Source organism: Saccopteryx leptura, chromosome 4 (genome assembly GCF_036850995.1).
Source record: "Saccopteryx leptura isolate mSacLep1 chromosome 4, mSacLep1_pri_phased_curated, whole genome shotgun sequence".
Classification (NCBI taxonomy): domain Eukaryota; kingdom Metazoa; phylum Chordata; class Mammalia; order Chiroptera; family Emballonuridae; genus Saccopteryx; species Saccopteryx leptura.
In genome coordinates this window covers 35,670,509-35,691,546 of record NC_089506.1, presented here as the reverse complement: position 1 = coordinate 35,691,546, position 21,038 = coordinate 35,670,509, and the positions used below count along the sequence as shown (strand labels likewise).

General features: G+C 50.2%; 1 protein-coding gene across 1 annotated transcript in view; it reads right to left on the bottom strand.

Annotated features, from left to right (window-relative positions):
• RASA3 (RAS p21 protein activator 3) overlaps positions 1-21,038 on the bottom strand; it is a 129,187-nt gene that overhangs the window by 19,822 nt on the left and 88,327 nt on the right. The window contains exons 6-12 of the mRNA XM_066380489.1: positions 11,076-11,156; positions 10,610-10,682; positions 7,583-7,659; positions 4,658-4,762; positions 2,325-2,481; positions 1,758-1,906; positions 843-957 (exon numbers count right to left, since the gene is read on the bottom strand). Of these exons, the coding sequence (XP_066236586.1) occupies positions 843-957; positions 1,758-1,906; positions 2,325-2,481; positions 4,658-4,762; positions 7,583-7,659; positions 10,610-10,682; positions 11,076-11,156 (757 nt within the window). The remainder of the gene's footprint in view (positions 1-842; positions 958-1,757; positions 1,907-2,324; positions 2,482-4,657; positions 4,763-7,582; positions 7,660-10,609; positions 10,683-11,075; positions 11,157-21,038) is intronic.

Below are 21,038 nucleotides of genomic sequence, written 5' to 3'. Positions count from 1 at the left end.
GTTTAACAACGATTTTACTTCAAAGCGTCACCAGGATTTTGCACACAGGCTAAACCAGAATGCTATTTAAATTCTTCTCACACTGCACAGGGCCTGTTTTTTATGAAACTGTTCTGGGGGAAACGCTGCCCGCCCAAGCGCCCCGTTAAGGGGTCAGGTAAGAAACGCCGAGTCCTATGGAGAGGAAGCGCGTGGCCCCTGTGAATGCGTCTGACAGCCAGTGAGGAATCAAGGGGGGGCCTCCACAGCTGCAGGGCTCCAGAGGAACTCCAGGCCTCACGGGTCCGCGTTCGGGCGAGCCACACTCGCGGGGAAAGAAGCGTCCTCTGAAGGACCAGCTTTTCTCTTGCATGGCCCTGTGTCTTTAGAATAATGGATTTTCTAAAGAACGTTTTTAATTTGAGAAAATAAGGAAAATTCTGAAATACACATGGACGGTCCCCATGGTGAGGTTGGGAACCGACTTTAGTGATGGCTCTTGGATCAGGGGAGCATAGGTACACTACATTCCCTGCGTGTCCACCTGTCCCTCTCACGGGCATTCCCTGCGTGTCCACCTGTCTCCCACATGGGCATTCCCTGCGTGTCCACCTGTCCCTCTCACGGGCATTCCGTGTGTGTCTGCCTGTCTCCCACACAGGCGTTCCCTGCGTGTCCACCTGTCTCCCACATGGGCGTTCCCTGCGTGTCCACCTGTCCCTCTCATGGGCATTCCGTGTGTCTGCCTGTCTCTCACACAGGTGTTCCCTGTGTGTCTGCCTGTCTCCCACATGGACGTGTGGGCTCCTGGCGGAATCTTTCACACATGCGGTAACACTGGGCCCTCGGGGACCCTGACCCACCTCCTCTATGGTGGGCTTCAGGGTGACGTGCAGATAGTGCATCCCAGCTAGCTTCATCGTCTCATCAATGCACTTGGAGGTCAACGAGTTTCCTCGGAAAATGGTGTTGGGGTCCCTAGAAAACAGCATCAGGGGTGACTTTTGTCTCCTCAGCAGAGCAACGTGGAGGAAGAAGCAGGTCCTTGTCTTGAGCGCCCATCTATCAGCTGCAGAAACATGCTTGTCCTGAAGCCCACTCTCAGGTGTTTGAGGACCAGGAGGCCGGGCCTGTCAGAGCAGCGGGTCCTGCACCCCAGCCCTGCCTGTGGACTAAACCCCCCGTACAAGAGCGGCCAGTGCCGGTCGGCAGGCTGGAGGCACGTCCCCGCCATCCACCTGTCTGAAGCACAGGGAGGAGTGGTGCCTCCCTTCTCGGGGCTTGTTTTTACGTCGCTAAGGACCAAACCTGAGGTCAGCGCAGGAGATCGGCAGGGAAGCAAATAGCATAGGCTGTGCTTTTTGTAATCTGTTTCAACAAGGGTATCAAGGGTGAGTCTGGGAGTCTCTGAACCGAGGGACCAGGGAGTGCAGAACCCACGGTGGGAGCAGGTCCTGGCAGACGCAGCAACCCAGTTCTCTTATATGGTTTAACACTGAGTGAGCCCGTTACCAAGGCAACCGGTGCCGCATTCACCCCCTCTTGTACACACGCCTCGGGATTTCCAGGTGAAAAGGTGCATTTACAAAGTGCTCTCTGAAAGAAAACCTGACTGCTATGGTTTCACTTATTTGCCCCACCCCTGGATTCTGACGTGTTTCGAGGGAGACGTCTGCTGTCCCGGTCCCCACCGTCTCCAACCCCAGCCCCCGCCACCGGGCCAGACGCCCCTGGAGGAGTGTGAGGGGGTGCCGGGCAGAGGTCGCAGCAGCACTCACTGTGTCCTTCGGACCTCGGCGTTGGCGATGGCGCTGATGAAGGGCACCACCCGGCCACAGTGCAGCAGGAGCCGCACCAGTGGGATGGCCGCCTCCTGCTTCTCTCTGCAAACCTCGCCCAGGATGTGGGCCGCGGACGCCGAGACGGGCTGCAGGGGGACACAGTGTGACCCGAGGGCAGCTTCCAGACTGTTCCCACAATAACTCCCTTGTCCAGCAAAGGGAGATGCAGGTGTTCCCGGGCACAAAACAGGCCCAGAGGCGCCAGGCTGCAGGGGAAGTTACCAACAGGGAACAGGCAACCCAGGTGCTGGGCCCCAGGTGGTCGGGGCCCGGGCAAGGGGGGGGGGAGTGGGCAGGTGTTGGGGGGGCGACCAGGGGACCAAAGGAGTGGAAGGTGGATTTGGGGCTGGTCTGGGAAGATGCAGGAGGCCACGCTGGGCAGAGGGCAGGGGGCGCTGTCCACAGAGGGAGTGGGTCTGGGTAAAACAGGGCTAGGCAGCGGCCTGACAGCAGAGAGGGGACAGGGCCGGCCGCGGCTCATAGGTGCACCTGGCACAAGAGTACCTCGACATCCGCAGACTTCAGCAGAAGGTCCCGAAGCGGGCTGTAGTAGTCAGAGGAGAAGACGTGGTCTTCCGTGTAAACCACATTCAACCTCAGGGAGCCCAGGTCCCCCGGCTTCAGATTCTTACTGCCATTGCCTCGGGGCTGCAGAAAGTACCTGGGTGCAGGACGCAGGACGAGGCAGCGTGAGGCGGCGGCACTCTGGGGCTGGTCCTCCCACCAGGGCTCTGCGGACCCGAGGCGGGAGGGGGCTCCAGGGCGACTCAGTCCGTGCACGGTCCGTGCATCCTCCCACCAGGGCTCTGCGGGACCCGAGGCGGGAGGGGGCTCCAGGGCGACTCAGTCCGTGCACGGTCCGTGCATCCTCCCACCAGGGCTCTGTGCGGGACCCCAGGCGGGAGGGGGCTCCTGGGCGACTCATAGGACACTCCCCTGCACGGTCCGTGCATCTGGGCGTTCCCCACGGGATGTCTATCAGGGCTCAGTGCACAGAGTCCACAGACGGAAATTATGATGGGAATGCGGGAAGGGTAGAAGAAGGAAAAGAGAGGATGAGAAGGAAGCGAAATGACTACAATAACTAAGAAAAATCCAGCAGTAAAATAATATCTGTGAAGATTAACACCCGGCAATGGCTAGCAACAAGCAGAGCAAAATTGTTCTAAGAAACAGGTGGTAGGTAGAAGGGATGGTGAACTCGTGCTGGCGGGCTAGGCAGGCCCTGCGGGCGCTGTCCGACGGGCCCCTCCTCTCCCCCGGGTGCTCCCCAGCGCGGCCCTGCAGGAACCCTGCCTGCTCTGAGCTCACTGGCCAGGCAGGCAGAGATGTGTTGTGTGTAGGGGACCCATGGGGAACCAGGCGAATGTCACATCCTCAGTGACAAGGCCGAGGGCTGCTCAGCTTAGCAATGCCTCGTGGCCGGAACCAGAACCCAGCGGGGGGCTGTGCTGGTGTTATCCTCATACAATTAAAGACCTGAATTTCACAGCCTCCTGAGGACGGGAAACTGTGATTAAGCACAAAAATACAAAAATCCACCCACATGGCGAGTCTCTGTACACGTGCAGGGCCACGGTGTGCAGCGTGTCGTGTGATGTGTGGCGTAGGACGGGGCATGTGGTGCGGGACCCGCACCTTCTCCCCATCTGTGTGTCTGTTAGAGGAGAACGGATGAAACGGGCGTGCCCGTGGTCAGAGTGCCTGCGGCGTCCTTGTGATGTGCACCGGGACGCAACGTGACTTGTGAACTGAATGTGACATAAAACAAAGGCACATCCCTCGCGCCAAAATGCAAAGTGGCCTACAGAAAACAAGAAATGAAGACACGGGAAGGGAAACAGTCTTCTGGGACATGTGAGTGCTGGGGAGGCAGAGCTGGGACCCCTCAATTTAGACGCACAGATTGAAATGGAGATTTGCCTGAAACCCACAGCACATGGCACACCTTCCTCGTCAGGTGACACCTCTGACGATAGGCAGAGGGCAAGGCCTGCCGCAGGGCAGAACCTGGTGCGATGCCGCTCCGAGCTGTGCCAGCTGTCTGCCCTCAGTGAGCAGGCCCAAAGAGCTATTCTCGACGTTCTGAGGCTTTCTCGCCCCTGCTGTCCTGTTTTAGGCTCTCAGCCACCACATATGATGTCAGCGTGATCACCTGCACCAGCGACCTTCCCCCGGCATTTTCTCACCTGAACCTGTCACCTCGTCAGAGCTAGTGAGGACAGAGGCGGATTTAATGGTGGACACACCAGGCGCACCAGGCCCTGGGGCCCAACTCCTGAAGGGCCCTGCAAAGCCCCAACTTGACACTTTTTTCTCATGATAACAACTTTGGTTTCACATGTGTAACTTTAACATTAAGAGTACATAATATTTTTTATTTATTTAAAAATATGATTAACATGTATTTTTTCCCCTATCTTTTTATTTTATTTTTATTTTTTTAATTTATTCATTTTAGAAAGGAGATTAGAGAGGGAGAGGAGAGAGAGACAGAGAGAGAGAAAGGGGGAGGATCAGGAAGCATCAACTCCCATATGTGCCTTGACCAGGCAAGCCCAGGGTTTCGAACCGGCGACCTCAGCATTTCCAGGTCGACACTTTATCCACTGCGCCACCACAGGTCAGGCCTCCCCTATCTTTTTTTTAAGGAGTCCAATATTTTCTTCTGCGCCCAGGGTCTCAACCGGCCTTAATCCACCTCTGAGTGAGGACCATGGCAAAGCAAAAGTAAGTGGGTAGGCAGGAAGTTGATTCGGGCTATGTAGAGGCAGCTTTGTGTCCTTTTGACTTGTTACCTCTGTCCCGGCTCAGTGACGCCCGGCCAGGCACCTTACCATGCTTCGTAGCAGCTGGACTGCCGCAGCACTTTCAGCGGAATCCTTAGTTCTCCCAGAAACTCATCTCCAAATTTCAAGTTACTGGCATTCCAGAGGTCAACTCTGAAAAACAATAATCGGTTTGTGGATCTTCTAGAAGAATGACCTAGGGTGGCACAGAGGCTGTCACCAGAGTTCCTTCTTTCTCCCCAAGAGGGTTCGGAGCAAGATGAGCCTTCGGTTCCACCGAGTCAGTCTCCGTGGTGATCTACACTGACTGAGGTCAAAGCAGGACCTGACCTCGTCAGGAAGTTGTGCATTTCCCCAGGCTGTGGGAAGTAGCCCAGAGAAGAGGGGGTAGAGGCACAGCCCTTGGGCTAGTGTTGGGTGAGGTGGTCTCCTGTCTTTACAGCAGGAGGGAGTTGCTTTGCACTGAAGCCAGTAGCGTCCATTGCCTTTGTCTGGGAGGGGCCCCTGGGTAGCAGGATTTATTGCCTCTCAAGGCTGGGCAGTGTCTCAGACATAGCCTGAGTACTCAGCAGGGTGACCTCAGTCTGCAGGGCTCACAACACAGTGGAGTAAACACAAATGAAGTCCAGTTCTGCTTGGGCTGTCGCAGAGGATGATGCCCACAGGGGACTGACCAAGCTGCCCAATTCAGGATGCCCCCTACCTTCCATCATATGAAAGTACACCTGGGGAGAGAAACTGTGTCTCTGACCCCTCTTTCTCCCTCTGCACTCAGAACCCTATGCCCCATGTTCCCTGTGATCTATCAGTGTGACTCATGACCTAGAGGGCCCGACACTCCCAACAGAGAGGGGAGACGGTGGCTGACAGCTGCAGCCACAGCAGTCTACCACCATCTCTGTGAAAAGTTCCTGCTCACCTTGCTAAAGAGTCTGGTCCCTCACTAACCCTTTTCCCTTGGGGGTTCTCACTGTTCCCTCTGGTTTGGGGACATGGCAACTATGTAGGCTACAAATGGAGGTAGATGACGTTACCCAGTGCTAACTAGCACGCACTACATGTACCTACAGAAAACAACTTAACCAGTGGTTGTGATTCCATGAATTGGCAATCGAAGACCAGGAGAAATTTCTAGAAGACTGTACCAGCCCTTCTGTTACCCCTGCAAGACTGAGCAGGAACAGTAGACATCACAGAAGGTAAAGGATGTTCCACAGGAACACATGCACATCGGGGCACGAAGATGAACACTGTCCATAGCATGATACTTCTAGATTAACAGGTGGAAGAATCTTTGTGTGTGTGTGTGTGTGTGTGTGTGTGACAGAGACAGAGAGAGGAACAGATAGACAGGAAGGGAGAGAGATGAGAAGCATCAATTCTTCATTGCAGCACCTTAGTTGTTCATTGATTGCTTTCTCATATGTGCCTTGACCGGGGGGGTTACAGCAGAGCAAGTGACCCCTTGCTCAAGTCAGAGACCTTGGGTTCAAGCCAGCGACCTTTGGGCTCAAGCCAGCGACCACAGTGTCATGTCTATGATCCAACGCTCAAGTCAGCGACCCCACACTCAAGCTGGTGAGCCCAAGCTCAAGTCAGCTACCTCGGGGTTTTGAACCTGGGTCCTCTGCGTCCCAGTCCGACCTTCTGTCCACTGCACCACCACCTGGTCAGGCCAGGCAGAAGAATTTTTAATCCGCCAAGCAACACTTTAACAATAGACAAGTCATCAGGTGCCCTTTTCTTTTAACAAGAGAAGCACTTAAAAACATTTTTGGGTTGTATGCCTAGAGTAAGAACTAGGACTTACTTCTTTAATTCAAAGCCCAGTCTTTCATAAACAATTCTTTCTCTGAACAAGAAAGGGGAGCTATGTATCTGAAGGCAAGCAGTACACAACCACCCCTCAAACAAGGCCTTCGGACCTCCAGGGGGGACCTTCTTGACTTGGAGTCACTTTGCCTCTGCTTCAGTATTTTGAAATGGGAGATTTAAATTACTTGGAAACACTTTAAACTGGGCTCAAACCAAGATCCAACGTGGAGGCCACGATTCCTCCTTAGGACTTGAGTCCAGGCGAGAAGAAAAGAAAGAGCGCACAGGTCCCACATCTGGGAGAGGAAGAGCCCTGGCCTGTCCCCGGTACCCGAAGGTCAGCCCCCACCTGGCCTGGAGACCCCACCCCCAGCTTGGTTATCGCACAGAGGCCTAGAAAGACACCGCAAGTCAGAGGGAAAGCCCCCTGAATGAATGCCTGTGGTGTTTCTAGTCGAACCTCACGTGCCTCAGAAACCCGGACTCTCAAGGAAAGTAGATTTTAAACCATGCCAGATGGATCAGGAGTGTTCCGACACTTCTCCTGCACAGGGCTAGGCGGGCCTCCCTAGCCCAGGAGGATGGCACCGGACACCTGGCCTCTGATTTCTCTTCCCCCAGGGAACTGTGCACCTGGGGGAGGTGCTGTAGGCAGGCAGGGCTTCCTACAGGCAGCACAGGCGGGAAGAAGGCCCCTGAGTGGATCCTAAAACAGAGGCTGGTGAATTCACGTTGCGATCTTCTAGGGTGACAAGTACAAACTGCACACTAAAGTGTATGTCACAAGGATCCCTAAGCAACAGGGACCAGTGTGCTTGGCTGAGCGATGCCGCTTGGCAGATAGAGCCTCACACATGCTGAAAGCCTTTGACCTTTGACACTTAGAAGATATTGCAAAGTGAGTTATAAAACCAAGTTTGTCCCTTGGGAAATTAAGTGTTCTTTCAAACGCAACCACACAAATATCAGGGATGATCATGACGGATTTCAGCTTCCAAAACCCTCGTGTTAAAATCACCAAGAACATTAAAATTCCTTCCTATCCATTCCCCTATTTTTAGAAACAACAACAACAACAAAAATGACAAAAGAGGTGAGTTCAAACTGCAGCCAGCCACCAGGCAGGCAGGAATCTCAAAACCCCTGACGCTTGCTCACCTGATTTCAAGCTTGTCCACATCCTCCTCCTCAAAGTCAAAGTGGGACTTGCGGTTGTAGCTGCAGGGTCTGGTCACCTGGTGGTGCAGAAGGACAGGGAGCGGGGTGACTAAGCGCCTGCCCAGGGCTGACCAGCTCAGGGGAGGAGGCTGTGCGCCCCACTCACCATGAACAAGCAGAAGCCGGATTGGAGACCAATTTCCTGGGAGCTAGAGGTGAGTGCTTTCTACTAATTCCTGTGGAATCCCCCCAGCAGCCATGAGCATCTGCCAGCTCCCTCCCTCTTCCAGATGTCTTCTCCTACTGACCACCTCCTGACCTCCACTACCATGTGCCTCCAAACTGCTCCTCCCCAGCTTTCCCATCTCATTGCCTCCATCTGCTGCTTCCACCTTGTTGGCAGCCTGTCTTTTACCATCCAAGCAGGGCTCCCACCACTCACCCAGCTGGTTCCAGCCTCATCTGCCTTTGGCTAAGACTTCTGAAGACCGCACCCAGCACACAGGGATCTTTCTGCAACCTTTGCCCTCTGCCCAGCTCACTACTAAGTCCATTCCTCCCTCTGGCCCATGCTGGGAAGCCCACAGGTGTCTCTGAAATGCCACCTACTCCAGGAAGCCCCCCGGTGCCTCCTGCCTAGTATGGCTCACAGTACTATGATAAGGTGTCTGGCTTCCAGTGGGATGGCCGCAGAAGCTGTCTGTTTCCTTCTCTGTCTTATTCCTACCTGTCACCTAACATGTCTGTTGAGTGAATAAAGGTGGCTCTTATAGAATTTTAAGTCATTTCTTGTACATAGTTAAGGGTTTTTAGGTAAGTCTATTGTCTTGGAATAAGACGGCCTGGAGGCTACCACCTGTTGAAACTCCTGCAGGAAGCAGCCTGCCAGCCCCAAGCCCACTGCCAGAGTGCGGGTCCCCAGCAGGGGCTCAGCCTCGGGCTGTTTGCCAGCCGAGGCTGGAAGGAGATGAGAACCCGACAAAGGCTGAGACCTGTGAGTCACAGGACATAAACTCCCAACAAAAGCATATCTACAAGTCCTCCAGCCGGAGGCCACAAGCAAGGTCATTGTTAGACGGGCCATAACCAGCAGCACTGAGAGCCCAGGTCTAGGCCTGCCCTGGGACCCCATGCAGGCTTTGGTCGTGGCTGCCACATTCAATCATATCTGGGGGTCATAAATTAAACTAGTGAGTTGAGACCCACAATTCTACAAGTATACAACATAGCAAATACGCACCACTCCTCGTGTGAGATCCACACAGAAGCGGACATAGCTGTTTGACTGAGGTGTGTCATCATGTAAAGTCTATGCCTTACTGTGTGTTGTATTTAAAACAAAAATTTGTAAAACGCTGGTCTAAGCCTTTCTAGGCAGACTGGACATGGAAGGCTGCTGCCCTCTTTAATGCATTCATATGAAAAACTTTTCTACACTTTTTGTTCTAGACTTTCATCCTTGCCTTTGGAGACACAGCACAAGCCCCCTTGAGGTTAAGGGTGACCACATCGGCTTCCTGACTTATCTTGAATTTCTTAGAAACCATTTTCTTCCCCTGACTATAAAACCAGAACGGCCCTCTGGGACAGAGAGGGGCTCTTCATCTACGCCCTCAGGATCCGTCTCCACACACCTTCTCACGGCCATCCAACAAGGGCAGCCACGGGCTTTCTCCACTTAAGAAACGTGTGACCTGTGGTGGCACAGTGGATAAAAGTGTTGACCTCGAGCACTGAGGTTGCCGGTTCAAAACCCTGGGCTTGCCTGGTCAAGGCACATATGGGAGTTGATGCTTCCTGCTCCTCCCCCCCTTCTCTCTCTCTCTCTCTCCCCTCTTTAAAGTGAATAAATAAATTAATTAATTTAATAAAAAAGAAAGAAACGTGTGAGCTTCTAGATGCCAGCTGGAAAAGGTCCAGGTTCTCTTCCTATGAGCCCCTTGGTTCTAACTCTCTCTCTCACTTTATTTTCCAAAAACCCTGTCTCTCACCCCAACCTCACGCTACAGTCTAGATTCAGAGTTTCCTGCTCCACACGTGTCCACGCGTCTTTCCAGACTGCTCGGGTGCCACCGCGCCGGGGAGCCTGGCCCCACTTCCCGGGCAGACTGCTCGGGTGCCGCTGCGCCGGGGAGCCTGGCCCCACTTCCCGGGCAGACTGCTCGGGTGCCACCGCGCCGGGGAGCCTGGCCCCACTTCCCGGGCAGACTGCTCGGGTGCCGCTGCGCCGGGGAGCCTGGCCCCACTTCCCGGGCAGACTGCTCGCTGCATTTGCTTTCTATTCCCCAAAGCCACTGACTTAACAATCACTGCACCAAGTGGGACGATCAGTTCGTATGTGCTCTTCTGCTGGGCAGCAGGCTCATGACGACAGAAGCGAGGCCGTAGTCCTGCTTACCTACCCATGGCTGGTGCACACTGCCACTCAAAAAACCTTTGTGGACGGACAGAACACCTGCCTAAATATATCCCATGTGGGCCACCTTAGAAATAAAGCAGCCAGGTCTACTTGTTGTTCTGGTCTGGTCTTCACCCTCACCCCCTCCACCTCACTAATTTTGGTGGTTCCCATTCTGAGAGGCAGCCGGGGGTGGGGTGGGGGGTGGAGGGTCTCTGTATCCGAATGCACTTCCTCTTTGCTTCAAAACCCTCAGTTTCCGGTAGAACAAGCCTTCCTTCACTGCTCAAGGAAGACCGGGTAGAACAGGCCAAAAAACAAAAGAACCCAAACCTAAACAAACAAAAGAAAAACCTAAAGTTCTGATAATTTGGAAAGTATGATACTTTTGGTCAGTATTCAACTCAACACTGAGTCATTCTGGAAGCAACAGACAGCCTTTCTAGGGAGGAGAGGAAAGTTCAAGCCGCCGGCTGCGGAGCAGGAGGGGCGATCTTCCGCTGGGGCGTAATCACCCAGACAGCTTTCAGAAGGAAGCAAGTCATGGAGATCCTTCAGATCTAGACTTTTTGCCAAAGAATCTCGGGTGTAGGGTTTCAACTTAACTTGCAAACCACTGAAATACCAACCTCAAAATAAAACACTTCGTCAAACTGAGGGTTGTTGGTCTTCTTTTTCACTTTCGTCTTCTTTGCTTCCGATCTGTAATGAGGGGAGGAAGGGCCAGGATTAAAAATACACTTTTGATGCCAAATCCCTCCGCCTTAAGACTGAGCTATCAAATGCACAAGTAATTCGCTGCCTTTATTTATCTTATAAATATTTCTGTTTGTCTCCAACCCCAGATGGTATGCAAATCAGGAACCTTTACTGAGCCAAAAATACTCAACATGAAGAACAGAAAGGCGTTCTTTTTTTTTTTTTAAACAATTTTAGGGCAATAAAGGAAACAAAAGGATGCATGCAAAATTATGCATTCTACCTCACAGCGCATCCCACCTTCCCCTGACTGAGGGATCTTCACCATCGTCCCAAGTGACTACGACCCCCTCCTGGCCTGCAGGCTGTGGGCAGGTGAGGGTAACAGCTACTTGCCTGTATGGTCCTGCTAGTGTCACAGTGGCATAAGGATCACACTGCCCATTCACGATGGGGAGGCCTTGGCACTCGAGGATGCTGAGGGGAGAAGTGGGAGGGGTGGTCAGGAGTGGGTGACAAAAGGCCTACAGGCTGCCTCTCAAGGCCATCCGGGGTCCCTGAGAGCAGCTGTCTCACCAGCTCAAGGCCAAGAGCCATGAGTTCTGGCTTAGCATGAGTCATCAACTGCCCAGAAGCTCCTATCCAATAAATAAATAGTAATAGGCACACTGATTAGCGACCAGAAAACATTGGGGGGCAGGGCAGAGAGAAAGTGTGTGTTGCACTCAGGGTAAAGGAGCCCAGCCGAGAAGTTTCTGGTGAATTTCCACGACAATGCCACTATCTTCACTCTCTAGGAGCTGGATACTCTTCAAGAGCTTTACATGACTCATGTGTGGACCTCTGCAACAATCTTACTGGACTATTGTTAAGCCCATGTTAGAAGTGGGGAAACTGAGGACTGGCAACCTGAGGGGGCTTCCAGCTTCAGCCTGTGCCTCTTCCACGTCACATGCACCTCTTGTCCATAGAAGACTCCCCAGCCTCAAGCCACACTTGTGCCCAACCCTGCCTGCAGATCCGGGCCAGGACGAGGCCAGCTGTCCCAGCTCCTGGTTTTGTTTAAATTCTGGAACATAGTTACACTAGCTCCCCAGCGTCCTTGTTACTAATTCTATCACCTCCTTCACACCCAGTCTGTATCTCTGGACTGCTCCCTCTCCAGGTGTCCCTGCTTTGGGCCCGTCAGGTTTTTTTTTTTTTTTTTTTTTTAATATATATTTATTTTTATTGCTTGATTTGTTTCAGAGAGACAGAGGAAAGGGGGGAAGCATTCATTTGTTGTTCCGCTTGGTTGTATGTTTATTGGTTGCTTCCCGTGTGTGCCCTGACTAGGGTCTGAACTGGCTTATTAGCTTTGAGTGGAGGCTGGATGTGGCAGGTGTCCTGATTCTCTGGTCATCTGTAAAGAACAGAGCTGCCAGGGCTTGTACTGGTTGGCAGTTAAAAGTCTCTTGCTTCGGGCTGATCGTGGCAATTTTTATTTGAAGCTTTGTCCTGGGAGGGGCCAGCAGCTATTGTCTACGCTTAGTTTTAGCCCCACTACACACAGGTGTGGCCCTCCTGGAGGCTGTGGCGAGTGTCCCAAGCGAACAGAGCTCTCCGTTGGGCCGGAGGGGATTCAAATAAGTCCCAGTCCCATGGAGGGAGCCCCCTCATTGCTCAGCCTGGCCGGTGGCATTTCCCCTGGCACACTCACACTGGCTTGTGGAGCACTGTGAAGTGTCCTCCTCTCCAGAACACGTGGCCTCAGACCCACAGCTCCTCACCCACCTCTGAGCTCTGCTTGGGACACCTCCCTGCCCCACGTTACCAACACACCTCCAGGACGGGAGCTGGCTGCTATGGTTCACCTCATCTGCTTCCCTTGTTTGGGGGTCACAAAGCCAGGCGGCCGGCTGCCCGGGTTTGAACGGCTCACTCACACAGCGTCCAGCTCTTGAGTGGTTAGTGTGGGAGAGGGGATCGGATCCAGTTCCCACTATTCCAGCGCGGCCAGAAGCCCCGGTCCCCACATCTGAAGGTCGGTTTGGCTACATAGAGACACACAGTCATTCTCCCTCAAATATCTGCGTGCTCCATTTCCTCTTTACTGTTGGGAAGTTAGAAGGCAACCTCATCCCCTCATCCCTTCCTAAGTCAAGCGACTGACTGACCCAAGCTGCTCTGTCCCTCTTGGGAAGGCTTTGGGTTTTAACGTTCGACCAGAACGCTTCTTTCGGGAGGAGAGGTTTGTTTCCTTCCTTCGTCCTTCATGGCACTTGTGACCCCAGGACTGGTGCCACCCCTGTCCTGAGCCAAGGAGTTTTCTGTAAATTTCTTCTCTCTGTTTCTGAACCATTTTTCTTTGGGAACTCCTGTTCGATAAGGCTGGGCCTCGTGGCTTGGTCCATTATTTCTATTAGCTTTATCTAATATTTTTCAACTCTCTCTCTTTTTTTTTCATTCTACTTTCTGGAATATGTCTGTATATTTCTCTACCAAGTTACTGACTTGGTCTTTGGTTATCTCCCTCCCTTCATTAGTTCACCATTTTAAAAAGAAAGATTCATTCGTTCCTTAATTCATCACTAGACAAATATTTGTTCATCCATTAACTCATCATTAAACAAGTATTTGTTGAGCTCTCACATTTCAGGCACATTGCCAGGAACGAGAGGGCAGCAGAGAGGACAAAAGCTCGAGTGTGAAGCTCATGACCCGCGAAGCTCAGGTTTGCTCGGCTGGCACAGCAAAGAAGTAACGGGTAATCACCGTGTGCGGTAACGCAAGGGAGGAAACGAACTCCCTTTACAACAGTGGAGAAGTGCAGTGTGGCGGTCGACCCCTCAGGTGGGTGGCGGCCTCTGGGAGAGAGTGGGCCTCAGGCTGAGGTCTCGCCCATTATCACTGGGGGAGAGCAGGTCCCCAAAGGGCAGCAGCTCTGAGATAGGAAGCCAGAGGCAGGGGAACGGTTTGTTCGGGAGGCATGAAGGAAAGCCCACGCTCCCTCCCTGCACAAATGGTACATGTTTAATGTGCATGCATTTTTATTACATTCAGTTGTTGACAAAGAAGAAGTTTCAGATGGTAGGTACATCCCCATTTTGGATTCTCAGAGATAACGGGTTTTCACGGTCAGCAAAGCATCTAACAGGAAGCGACTCTTCGGCCATCTTGTGCCTTTAGAAAGCGCTGTCAGATGTGGGGCAGCGGGTCACCACCTAGAGCTCATTCGGCTCACGTCGGTGTCACTGTCACACCTTCTTTTAAAGACCAGTTTGAGAGACACTCTATTGTTCTGTCTCTCAGGACAAAGCTTGGCTCCTGATTGCAGTTACATGAAGATATCTCGGAGAACAAGGAAAATCAATACCCCACCATCTGGCACGCAAATTGCAGAAACTGGAATAAAAATGGTGTTAGCTTCCATCACACCCTCCTCCCAGCAGCGGTGGCAACAGCGAGCATCCCTTCATTAGCACCCTGACAGCTGTGGCTGGATCACAGCTCAGCAGCACGATCCGGGGCTGGGGGTGTGGTACTCTCCTGGGCTGCTCGGAGCACATAAAGCCAAAGCTCATTCTACCTGAAAAGCTATACACACACGGTGCATCTGTCTGGACCCAGTCTATGCAAAACAAAACTCACAAATTCACAAATGCTTAGGAATGTAACAGGAAAATGAAAGGAGAAAAAAATACAGTATTCCCTGCACTGGGCATTCCTATGTCCTAGAAAGGACACTCTGAAACATACAAAGTGACCAAAACAGTCCACTAATCTGGAAGCTAAAGTACCAAAAATACAATAATTTGTATCTATTTTAACATTTATAGGTTTCTATATTCAACCTGACCTTTAAAACAGTTCTGCCTCACAGCTAGAGAAAGGGCTTGCAGCTGTGAACTCTTGTTTCCATTTTCTTCCTAGCCTCGATGGGGGGCACGGGCCAGTGCCTCCACTTCCTGCCTCGCTAGGAAAAAACATAGCGTGCCTGCTGAACTGGCCCGTGTGTGGGCACGAGAGGGCTGCAGAGATGCCCTGGTCCTGTGGTGACAAAGCACCACCCATGGTCACCAGCAGAGGGCCCACATGCTGCCTGCCCAGTTCTCCACCTTTACCCATTACTTGGAAAGGCTTCCTGACCCTAGAAAGAGCCACAAATCAAGAGCCTGTCTGCTGTTTTTTCTTTTTGTAATTCCTTAATAATAGAAAATAAGATCGTTATTGGAGTTGAGATATTGGAAACCTGCAAATAAGTAATTTCTCGGTTGGGTGCTCCTCGAGGTGGAGCCAATGGCAGACCGCGCAGCCTCGTCTGGTGATGAACATCTCAGAGCCCGGCCGGTGTGCATGGCCCACTGCTCCGGTCAGGAGGGGCGGCTCGGCGGGCATCTGCAAGCTTGTCAACAGGGCTCTTGTCTGCTTGTAAAGTGACAGAGCTTGTCAGTGAAAGAACACACGAAACCTCACTCTCAGACAAAGCGGAGCACCCAAGAGAAAGACCATTTACAGGAACAAGAAGAAAGGAAGGGTTGCGAAAGGAGGCAAACCAAGCTTGACCTCCGCAGAGCGGAGGCGAGAGCCGGCGCACGTGCGTCCTCCTCCCAACCTCCGTCTTCCGGCACCAACAGCCGCTGCCTTTCTCCCGATCACACTGGTGTCTGAAGGAAGAGACTTGAGGTCCAAAAATAAAAAAAACATTCATGAAAAATCAATTTACGGTACCTTCAATCCTCAGCATGGTTTCCTCTAAACCTGGTGTAGACCCCCAGGGCCCCAGTTCACCTCCAGGTCACACATGTCACATTTAACTCACTCCACAAATGGCTACAGAACCTTCACTCTGTGCGCAACAGCCTGGCCTGGCTTCTCTCCAGTGAAGTGAAATGTTACGTGTTATGAATGCAACGTGTTAACGTCTCTCCCCCGCTGGAGTGTATGCTCAGCCTAGCACAATGGCTGGCACTTCGTACGGGCTCACTGAATATTTTTGAATGAAATAATGATATATTGCCATTTACGACAACATGGATGGACCTTGAGATCATTATACTGAGTGAAAATAAGTAAATCAGAAAACGCTAAGAACTGTATGATTTCACACCTAGGTGGGATATAGAACTGAGACTCATGGAGACAGATAAAAGTGATGTGGTTACCGGGGGGAGGGGGAGGGAAGGGGAGTAAAGAGGGACAGATCTATATTGCACGTAGGTGAGAAATAAAATTGAGACTCATAGACATTAAAAAATAAAAACAGATGATGTGTTTATCTTTGTTGGAAATTAAAACAAACAAACAAAAGAATCATAAGATCGTAACCCCGAGTCCCAGCTTGAAATCTGGTTGGAAAGACAAGGCACTCACACATGAACAGGAACCGTCCGAGGCAGGGACGGGTAGGTGCCGAGTCTGTGTACAGATACTATGAACATTCAGGAGGGCGGGTCGCCCAACTGCCTGCGCCTCAATCGGGCGTCCAGGTCAGCAGACTGGGACGTAGGAGTAAAATGAGGCAAAAAGAGGGATTATGACCAGGGAGAGCTGCAGGGCGGGAAGAAGGGCGAGATTTCTATGAGCCAGTCCGAAGGTTCTCCCTCCGCAGAACCGCGAGAAGGCTGGGCACTGGAGGGCCAGCCCAGGCGGAAAGCCCTCTGTCCCTACTTATTTTGTAAACATTTCCGTTTCTTAAGGCTTTCACTCGCAAATCCAGGGAGGGAAGGAACTGGTGATGTGCTTCCTGCGGTGCAGCTGGGAAGGCCCACAGATAATACCCATATCAAGAGCAGGAAGAGAGAGTAGGGCGGGAGCCTCCAGCCCCTTGTGGGCTTGTGGGAAACGGGCAACCTGCAGAAAGCGGTGGCCTGAAAGTAGAGAGGGAAGGGCTGGAAGGAGAACTCAGCCCAGCCAGAACACCCCAGGGACCCCACAGAGACTGAGTGGGCCCGGCAGAGCTGAGGGGAGCCCAGGGAGAACCTGATGGATGGGAGAACTGCCTGCCTCAGTAGGAATCACCTGATTGGTGGCTGTCCCCCCAAAACACGTTGTTCTGCAACCAGTGAATGGGACTATTTTGGAAAAAAAATCTTTGCTCAGCCTAAATTAAGGATCTGGACATGAAGAGCTCACCTGGGATTTAGGGTGGGCCCCAAACCCAACAGTAAGTGTAGTGTCCTTACATGAGAGATTTCACAGACATAGGATGGTGAGAAGACAGAGGCAGAGATTGGAGTGATGTGGCCACAAGCCCAGGAACATGTGCAGCCCCAGAAGTTGGGAGAGGAAGAAGGACCCTCTTCCCCTAGAACCTGCAGAGGGACCACAGCCCAGCCGGGTTTTAGGCTTCTGGCCTCCAGAACAATGAGAGAATATATTCCTGTTGTTTTAAGCCACCAAGATTGTGGTACTTTACTAAATAGCATCAGGAAACAAACATATCTGTGATAAGGGAATGATTCGTCTGGGAGGCCAAGAACACATCCCGGGCTGTAAGCACAGGCCCTGCCAGAACTCTGTCACTTTCTGGTGTGGGAAGTGGGAATAAGTCACAGTGCTGCTGGGCAGAAGGGAGGGGATGAGGTGATTCTCAGATAAAGAGAGAAGACTATTTATTGGAATAAACTTTCCTTTGTCCAACTGGCTTCTCATCAGAGGTTCATCATCCCAGCTCTTAATTTTTCCTGAGCCCATAACACACCACGGGGTTGGCCCAAGCCCCTGCTACGAGGGGAGACCCACAAACAGAGGTGCTTGGCTTCCTTTCTGCATCCTGGGAAAATGCCAGCACAGATGCTATTACTCTCATTCTGCACAAGGAAGCTGATACGCAGAGAGTGTCAGTGGTGTGTCCAGTTAAGGAAGATTTTGCTAACTTTGGACACCAGGACTTTGGGTCCAGAGCCTTCTACACCCGATCACAGGTAGATGCCTGCACCTGATCACAGATGGGTGCCCACTGTTTCCAATTCCATCCTGATTCAGAGCTGTTTGTGGAAAGTCGCAGGTATATGGAACAGATTTGGAGAGCTCTAAGAAAGTTATAAAATATAAAATCTACAGTGGTGTTACTGGGAAATTTGTTGCTATAAACACCAACATTAAAAAAAAAACCCATCTCAAATTGATAACCTAACCTTCCACCTTAATAAACAAGATAAAGAACAAACTAAACCTAGCACAGGCAAAAAGAAGGAAAAAATCAAAATTAAAGCAGAGATAATGAAACACAGAATAGAAAAACAATAGAGAAAAATCAATGAAACCAAAAATGTGGTCTTTGGAAAGATCAACAAACTTGACAAATCTTTAGCTAGACTGATCAAGGAAAAGAGAAGACTCAAATGATTACAATCTGTAATAAAAGATGGGGCATTACTAATGCTCTTACAAAAACAAAAGTTTTAATAGAAATTACAGAAGGCCTAACTAAATGGAAAGAAACTGTGTTCAGGGGTTGGAAGATTTAGTATTGTTAATTCCCCAAACTGATCTAGAGATTCAATATAATCCCTATCAAATGCCAGCTGCAAATTTTGCAGAAATTAAAATGCTGATTCTAAAATTTACATGGAAATAAAAGAAGCTCAGAATAGACAAACAATCAGAAAAAGACAAATCAAGCTTTAAGACTCACACCTTCTGACTTCAAAAGTTACTGCAAACCTATAGTGATCAAGACTGTGTGGTATTGGCATAGTGATATAGATCAATGGAATAGAACAGATTCCACACATACCTTCACCCATTAATAGTTATTAAATTTCAACAAAATGCCAAGACAATGTGATGGGAAAGAATGGTCTTTTCCACAAATGACACTGGGACAACTGGATATTCAAATGCAATAATAATAATAATAATAATCCCTACCTCATACCGTATATAAAAATTAACTACAAATATCAATATATTGAAGATCTAAAGTTAAGAGCTAAAACTATAAAAATCTTAAAAGGAAAACATAAGTGTAAATCTTCATGATCTTGGATTAGAAAATGGCTTTTTAATCAGGTACCTAAAACACAAACAACCAAAGAAAAGATAGATAAATTGGATATCATCAAACTTTAAAACTTTTGTTTTACAAAAGATTTGAATAGGTATTTCTTCAGAGAAAATATACAAATGGCCACCAAAGACAAGAAAAGATGTTCAACATGATCAGTTATGACATTTAGGGAAATGTAAATCAAAACCACTTTACACCCACTAGGATGGCTGCAATAAAAGTCAGCCAATAATAACAAGTGTTAGCAAGGAAGTGGAGAAATTAGAGCCCTCACATACAGCTGGTGGGTGTAAAATAGGGCAGCCACTATGACAAACAGTCTGGCAGTTTCTCAAAAAGTTAAACATAGAATTACAATATGACCCAGCAATTCTACTCCTAGGTATTTACCTAAGAGACATGAAAATAGAAGTTTGTACAAAAACTCATACAAGAATGTTAATAGCATTATTCACAATAGTCAAAAAGTGAAACAACCCAAATGTACACCAATGGATGACATAAACAAAATGTGGCATAACCATATAGAATGGAATACTATTCATCCTTTAGGAATAAAGTAGGAACACATGTTACAACTTGGGTAAGTAAACCTTGAAAACATTATGCTAAGTGAAAGAAGCTAGTCTCAAAGGACCACAAATGGTATGGTTCCATTTATATGAAATGTCCAGAGTAGGCAAATCCACAGACAGAAAGTTCATTAGTGGTGTCAGAGACTGGGGGTGGGGGCTGGGGCGTGACGGCTCATGGCGATGAGGTTAGACAGTAGTTGGTGGTGCTTGTATCACCCTCTGAATACACTATAATTATGCATTTTAAAATATTGAATTTTAAGGTATGTAAAGGATATTTTTTAGTAAAAAAATAAAATAACTACAGGGAGAGGGGAGGGGAGAAAAGAAAAGTCACTGGTCCCTCAGAAACTTCTGCTCTTTGATTGGAAACTATGAGCCCCTGTGGGATTCCCCACTCTTTCTTCTTCATAGCACTCCTGTGGAGAACCCTCCTGCTCCAGGGCTCTGAACAAAGTATACTAGTGTGAGTACACATTATACTAGTGTGTACTAGCACATGTACTAGTGTGAGTATACTTGTCTGTGCTAACATGTATACATGTGTATGCCAGTGTCCTGGCCTGTGCACTAGCATGTATGTATGCTAGTGTATATTAGTGTTGTATATTAGCATGTGTACTAGCGTGTGTGCTAGTGCATACTAGTGTGTATATTAGCATGTAAGCTAGGGTACTAGCATATATATTAGTGTGGGCACTAACTAGCATGTGTACTAGTGTGTTTGCTGGCATATGTAGTAGGTATACTAGTGGTGTGTACAACTAGTATACGTAATAATGTGTGTACTATTGTGTACACTAGGTGTGCCAGTGCATGTACTAATGGCAGTGTGACAGGCCCAATTCCCACATGTGAAAGAGGCCAAAAGTCCTGCTCAACATTCAAAGAAAAGTCAGCAAAGAGAGGAAATCTCATCTTGGTTCCTCTCTGAGCCTCCTTCCTGCTCCACTAGACAGAATGGGCCCTATAAAATGAGCTGGAACACGCCCAGTACACAAGTGTTTGCTGAGCACTTACAATGTGCCAGGCCCTGTCCCAAGTGTCAGAGATACAGCAAGGAACAAGAAAATTTACAATCCAGGGGAAACACACAAAATACAGGGGTCATCGACCACACGCCCTGTAGTTAGGGGCATGGGGCGGGGACACAGAGGGCTGGCTGTACTCTGTCCAGAAGGGGATGCTCCTTAGGGACATCTGAGCACAAACCTGAATTAAGGGGGATCTGGAGGAAGGACGTTCCAGGCAGAGGGTCACAGAAGCAAAGGCCAAGTCAAGGTGGGCTTGATGTGTCTGAGAACCCACAGGGAGTCCTCGTCTGGGGCAGTGTGGGCAGAGGGGCCTTGACCGGATGATGTTAGCTCTTGCCCCTCCCATGCACATGGCAAAGCAATCAAAGGTTGACCTGCAACACTACCGAAAACAGCATGTGGTCAATCACTGGGGGACAGAACCCAGAACTACGTGAGGCAGGTGGCTGACATCCTTCTGACATTCAAACAGGTATCTGAGCAGGAAAACTCAACGGAGCCACCCTGGCACACACATTTAAGAAAGCACTTTCAGAACAAAGCGGGTTATTTCCTTTCATGAATTGGAACCAGTGAGAAAAACAGTGTTGGCAGGGCCCCGTCCTAACAAGGCATGCTCCACTTAGCAGTCGTCTGCAAGGATCCAGTCTACACAGCCTGAGGCCATCATGGATCCAGATCTGTTCGAGTGGTTGGAGGCATTGCCTAGGAGACACTCTAGGGTGCACAGAACCTTCCTGATTCCCACTCTGTGTCT